Source organism: Geospiza fortis, unplaced genomic scaffold, assembly GCF_000277835.1.
Source record: "Geospiza fortis unplaced genomic scaffold, GeoFor_1.0 scaffold79, whole genome shotgun sequence".
Taxonomy (NCBI): Eukaryota; Metazoa; Chordata; class Aves; order Passeriformes; family Thraupidae; genus Geospiza; species Geospiza fortis.
The window spans coordinates 2,025,352-2,032,385 of NW_005054408.1; the positions used below are offsets into that span (position 1 = coordinate 2,025,352).

The 7,034-nt window shown below is 42.5% G+C and overlaps 1 protein-coding gene across 1 annotated transcript; it reads left to right on the forward strand.

Annotated features, from left to right (window-relative positions):
- The first annotated feature begins 367 nt into the window (after window positions 1-367).
- Window positions 368-6,587, forward strand: LOC102040907 (cytochrome b-c1 complex subunit Rieske, mitochondrial). Its single transcript, XM_014309167.1, is given in 3 exon segments — window positions 368-406; window positions 5,650-5,767; window positions 5,770-6,587. Coding segments are annotated over 3 exon segments (801 nt in total). The 3' UTR covers window positions 6,414-6,587.
- Window positions 6,588-7,034: the final 447 nt, after the last annotated feature.

Consider the following 7,034-nt stretch of genomic DNA (forward strand, 5'->3'; position numbering starts at 1 on the left):
TATTAACCTTAAACAAACTGTATTGCATACACAAATCTATCTTCAAATGTGTATGACAGCTTCCCCAGTGCCACAGCACGAGACCAAAATCACTGTAATGGACATTAATTCTGCAATGGAACCACTGCAGACATTTGGAGCTGCTCTCAGAGTAGGGTGCACTTATCTAAGCACTTGATGCAGAATGACTGCTGCACTAACAATGCTCCACAGGTAAAGTTTGGTGGTTTGCTTGTTTTCTTGGCTTTTTATTTCTGAACAAGCTTATTCAGGGATAAAAAAAAAATGATCAACAATTCAGATCCAAGAAGTAAATGTAAGCCCTGAAGTCTCAAGTTTAGTAGCACTGAGTTTTCAGGGCATAAAAATGATGCAAGATGGCAAAGAACTCAAAGATAACTTTCTGGTGAGATCAAATTGCCTGGGGTGACCAACATTTTAGCAAAAAGCCATCCAAGATCTGCAGTTTATCTCTAAAGAAAACAAACACAGAATGAACTCTGCATGGAGAAAGGCACTGCACATACCCAAAAGCATTACAATACTTTTCATCTACTTCATAATGCTGCAGCCCTGACATCTTACAGCTTTTGTATTGATGCAAATGAACTTTTAACTTTAGGAGGACAGAAACATTAAGCAGCATAAATTTACATGAGGCTAATGCTTGTATGAATGCACAAAAACAATCACAGAGATCTGTTTGGATGGGTTACACAATGACATGCTGGCATTTTACTTTCATGTTTGGCTGGCAAATGCTCAGTATTGATGCTCAGTAATACAAGCTGAACAACAGTTCTCAAAGAAACACCTACACACCAGAATTTGCTTAGTCATTTTAAAATTAAAATTATTCTTTTTTTGAACTCTGATAACAGAATGTAGTTCCTTTTTGCTGTAATATTTTAATGTTTTATTTGTGTTCTAACCACACTGGAATTTGAATTCAGATTGAAGTATTTAAAAAATTTACAACTGTTCTTTCCCAAATAATCATAGAACGAATGCTAATGAATTGGAAAGGACCTTAAAGATCATCTTGCTCCATCTGCCATGGTCAGGGACACCTCCCACTAGACCAGGCTGCTCCAACTCCTTCCAACCTGGCCTTGGACATTTCAAGGCTTGAGGCATCCACAGCCTCCCTGGACAACTGTTTTGATGTCTCACCACTCTCACAGTAGGGAATTTCTCCCTGGTATCTAACCTGTATTCCCCCTCTTTCAATTTTCCATTTCTTCTTGTCCTATAACTACTGTTCCATCACAGTACCTCATTTTGTCAAAATTTGTTCCACAAGTAGCAAGCAAACTTTGCCAAACATCTCTGAGAACAGCCCCCCAATCAGAATAATGTATCATGTAGTATGAGGCCATATCTGCCAAATAGCTGAGCTGGGTTAGCAAATTCAAAACTGGCATCATTGCCAAAACTCAGAATCCTTAAAAAAACTCCACCAAAAAAAAACCAAAAAAAAACCCCCAAACCCCACACCAGTTAAAAAACCCTTTTATAAATATTAGCCTAAATCCTCACTTTCATGTGAACCACAAAATATCTCCTTTAGCTGTACCAGCACCTGTTCAGCTGGGATCAGGTCTCTGGTGGAAGCTCTCACAGGGAGAAGCAGAAGGGCAGGACCAGCTCTTTTCACTCTCGTGACTCAGGACTTGAGGAATGGCTGGGAGCTGACCCTGGGGAGGTTTGGGTTGGAGAGCAGGAAAAGGTGGGCAGCCAGGGGGTGGCTGGGCTCTGGAACAGCTGCTCAGGGCACTGGCACAGCTCCAAGCCTGGCGGAGCCCAACCAGCGCTTGGAGAACCCCCCAGGCACACAGTGGGACTCTCGGGGTGTCCTGTGCAGGGCCAGGACTCAATGATCTGATGGGTCCCTTCCAATTCAGCACATCCTGACTCTATGATCATAATTCCATAATCTGTTCAAAATTGAAAATATCATACTTCCGTAGCTCTTTTCCTCCTAAATGATGATTATAAAACTTGTGCTGTTAAAAGGGCCTTCCCAGTTTTTTACCCTCTCAACCTGAATACTGTTTATTCCCACCTATCTATTGAGTGTTAGCCCCCCCAGTTTCTACAAATTACCTTTGCTCCAGAATATTGTTATGGTGTCCTTTAATTAGTGCATCACCAGTGACTACAGTTACCAACAGAACAGTGAACTGATTTGGGTAAATCATTATCTGCTGAGGCTTAGATGTCACAAACGTGCTGGGAAAGAAATAAATTATAGATCAATAGTACTGGGACTGGAATGATCCATCCCACCTAATTAGAACCACCATATTTCAGTACAGTTAACAGTTAAAAAGAAAATGAAAAAGTCAACTCTTTAAATAAATCTTAATAAGGCCAGTCCTTAAACAACCATTCTACAAAGATGGGGGAAGTTTTAATGCATAATCATAAAATAATTTAGTAGCAATATCATTAGGAAGATCTGAATTTCAAAAGAATAGTTCTTCATAGAGCCAGTATGAACCACTAAAGCTTCACAGCCTTGCAGGAATGGACTGGGCTGGGTAGCTGCGAAATTGTTGTGAGATTTCTAGAGGATGGTTCAGACTAAATGTCTTCCAACACATCTCTGTGTCAAGTTTATCCTGCATTTTGGGGAATTTTCAGGAGCTTGAACTGGTTAAAAGGGTTGACTGGAGCAGGTATGCATCCATCAGCGTTCACCGGTACCAAACTAAATCTTACCACTGGAAGCTGTAACAAGTCAAGCATAAGACTGCTATAATAAAGCAAAATAGATTTGAGGAAAAAAATCCGTAACTAAAATAAAACAACAAAAAACTCAACAGATATTTATTTATTTGCTCTGGTCATTAGTGGAAGAGTTGTTCTCTCCTTTAGCCCAGAATGATATATCCATATGATGTATTTATGTGAAATATTTACTGTCCCCTTGCAATTAACCCCCACCCCAGAACAGCCCCTCCAGAGGATTCGGTTGTTGTCAAACGCGTTTTGCATTCTCAAACTGTACGTAAAATCTATCCCTCAACCAACAAGCAAAAAAAATTTAGTTTTTTCCCAACTTGAAACTGGTCCAGAGCTACCAAAGACCAAAAGAAGAAAAAAATATTAAATTAGTAAGCTAAGGAAAAGCGAAAAGAAGAAACAAAAAGGGGCAAAAATCATGCAGCGCACAAGAAACAGAATAATAAAGAGCACGTATTATCTTAGAAGCAAAGAAGTATTATCTCTTCTAAGTATTATTACACAGCTCAAAAATCACCTCCTGAGAATAGCAATGAAAAAACACGTGAAGCCCTCCAAGGTGTTTTGGGGTCACACCGCTGTGTTTAGAAGCAGCCGTGTCCTGCAGGAGGGGCGCAGGAGCTTGGCCCGAACTGTCCCACCCTGATTTAACCCCGCAGGGACCGCGGGACGGGCCTGCAGCACACAGCCTGCCCTTTCCAACGGCCCCAGGGAACAGCCCGAGGGAGAACTGCACCGCGGAGAAAGGGAAGGGAAGGGGTAAAAGGTGAGGGAAAGGGGGAAAATAAAAAAAAAAAAAAAAAGAAAGGAACAAGGCGAGGTTTACAGTCTTTGTTCTACCCAGATAAGATACTGCTTTGGTATCTTATCTCATTTACAGCCTCCATGCACAGTGAAGCATGCTGGCATTCCGAATGCCTTTAATACAGTATCACTGAACATCCTAGCCTGCACCAGGCTTTGCCATGCTGGAGTCACACTCTCCTCAAAATGGTTGTTGCTGCTTAGTGATTTAAAAAAAAAAAAGCCACATTTTTTCAGCCTTCTCACAAAGCTTGTATATTATTGTGTGAAAAGTCTCATTAAAAATTAGGATTCTAACCATCTTTCATTTGCCAGAGTTTAAGACTAAAAAATAACAGGAGTGCTACAAAATGCGCTAATACAATTTTAATCTCTAGTGTCTTTTAATCTTCCACATATCTGAGGTAGAATTGCTTCTCCTGAAGAATAAAGCATTCAAGTACATATTTTGTGTTTTGGGGTTTGGAAATGTTTGGTTCTGTTGTCACCGCTGTAATTGTCACGCATTTACAGCTACGGAGCTTGCTCAAGGGCACCTGAATGGCAGCCTCCTTTCAATGACTCAGAACAGGCAGGGACAGGAGGGACACAGTGTGTCTGTCACCTCTGCCCGAGCAGGGACAGCACGGGATTGTGTCCAGGCGGGTCGGGATATCTCCGCTGAGGGAAACAGCTCAGTGATTTTCGTTTTACCGCTGAGGAAATGCAGCTAAATTCTGTCGCTGGGGAAGGCACGAGACTTTTAACTGCAGGCACGAGAACAGAGGGGTGCAGTGAGAGCACACCGTGTGTGTTACCCAGGTCGGGAAAGCATCGGCCGGGGAGTGACACCGAGGTGCTCTATAGAACCCGACCTGTGGCCCGGGGCTGGGCTGTCCCTGCCGGGCAGGGCTCGGACTGATGGGCCGTGCTGCTTCAGCCGCTGCAGAGCGCACACGTTTAATTCTGGGAGGGCAGTGCCATGCTGAAGATGCTCAGTAGCAATTAGAGCTGAGTACTTCACCTGACCCTCAGCTGTAAAGGGTTTGTTCAGGTGAAAATCCTACAAATCTGGAACTGACATAGCTGATATTTAGCTGTGCTCTACATTTAATTAACATCAAACATGCTTTTCACTGAGTATAGCAAATTTTGTAGATGTTAGTCATATCACATGTTACTAAATGTTTTAAGTCGATACCAAAATAACTTAGTATGGAGCACTATCTCAGAATTCCGATTTTCAGTTTAATTTCTTTGTAGGCAAAATCCTATAGCAATTACCTTCTCAATGCTGAGTTACTTGTAAACAAATGTAGGTATCATGCTCATCGTACTGCATATAAATCCCTGAGAGGTTAAGTACTTTGAGACATCTGTTAACTTTGTGCCAACTGCTAGAAAACATAAAGACCTAATAATACTCTTCAAGTAACAGGTTGTACTTTGGTAAGTAATGTGTTCTGTCCTTGCCATGTTCTTTTCTTTGGCTTATAGGTTTTTATTGGAGGAAGCAAGATTTCTTTTGCTGGACAAACTCATGGGAGGCCTTTTAGTTATCCTTCATATCCTGTTACTTGAGCACACAGGTTTGATGGGGGAATCCCACTTGAAATTGGATAATTGTTAGCTTTATCCCTAAATCTTTTAAAAAGCGAGCTTGGGGACTGAAGGTTTGAAATTATTTACTGTGGCTTTTAGCTAAGATAACAATTTAATATGAAAAAGGATGCCTGATATTTTTAATTTTAAAAATGCTTAACCACATACTTAATATTATTACAGGCGTAGAAGTTACTTCAGACAAAAAATAACGCAAAAGTGTTATGTTGCAGGTGTGCAAACTTCACTACATCAGATTTTCTTCTTAGCAGCTCTTTTCAAGGAAACATTTGGATGGAAAAGAGACCTCTCTTTTCTGAGCTAGTCGTGGTATCCTACTGGAGCTTTTTCTTGAAATTTACTGAAAAAACAGTTCATTTTTTTTCCCCAGAAGCCCAGAACTACTCACAGATTTTCTGCACTCTGATCAGGTTTGTTTTTCAAAGAATAGGGAAACCAGTTTCACAAATCACCTGTTGATGTACCAAAAATTCCCTCTGAAAACCACTTTCATAGAACATAAAATTAAAGTGCTTAAAGGACTCCTACCCAGACTTTGGAATAACTTTTACCTGTTTTTCCAAAAACACCACTAAGAAGGTACCATTTCAAATGCATGGCAGTGTGTTTTACCTGCAGTGGTGTCACGTGCTGTCCTTTCCCGTGCAGCCCCCGCCAGCGTGCGCTGTGTCCACAATGATGTGGCCGTCCCTGACTTCTCTGCCTACCGCCGCCAGGACGTGCAGGATGCCAACGCCTCCTCCCAGGGCAGCAGCGACTCCAGGAAAGGCTTCTCCTACCTGATGACTGCAGCCACAGGTGTAGCAACCGCCTACGTTGCCAAGAATGTCGTCACCCAGTTCATTTCCAGCCTGAGTGCCTCTGCTGACGTGCTGGCCTTGTCCAAGATTGAGATCAAGCTGTCTGACATTCCAGAAGGCAAGAACATGGCTTTCAAGTGGAGAGGGAAGCCCCTTTTTGTGCGTCACAGAACCCAGGCAGAGATCAGTCAGGAGGCTGGAGTGGATCTGTCCCAGCTGAGGGATCCGCAGCACGACCTAGACAGAGTGAAGAAGCCCGAGTGGGTGATCCTGGTGGGGGTGTGCACTCACCTGGGCTGCGTCCCCATCGCCAACTCCGGCGATTTCGGCGGCTACTACTGCCCCTGCCACGGCTCCCACTACGACGCCTCTGGCAGGATCAGGAAAGGCCCCGCTCCCTTAAACCTCGAGGTCCCAACTTACCAGTTCATTGGGGATGACACGGTGGTGGTTGGCTGAGAGACGAGTGCTTGCTCACTTCCATGCTCCTGGGAATGTACACCATACTGTAAAACCAGTGAGCATACTGTAAAACCAGAAATTAGCTGTCTAGATTCTCAGCCAGAACTATGCTTGAATACTGTGTTCAATTTCAATAAAAACTTGGAGTGAGCACTTTTTCCTGACTTAAAATAAAGTGTATTTCTTTGTGTACACATTTGTAGTGTGTCCAGCCAAGGAGATGCTAGAGCAGACCCACAACACAAAGCCCTCCTGAAGGGCTGCTGATTCAAGGCAGTGAGCTACAAATCCACAAAGAGATGTTATAGCTTGCATTGGTCCTGTCAATACAGCACAGAACTGGTGTTTCATTGCATGCAGAACAGGAGGAGAAACAAAGTTTACTGTTTCTAGGACAAAGCAAAAAGACACCAATCCCATACTTTGTATTTCCTTCTCGTTCTTTACCACTAGTCTGGAAGTACTGCTGTCCTGCACTGATGTAGTCCCTCAGTTGCAGAATAGAAACTAAAATCCTCAGAAACTACAGAGAAGTCTGAGAGAATTTTCAAGATGCAAATAATAAAAGCTTACTCACAATAAACTAGTAAAAAACCCAGATTGTTAGAATTAAACATT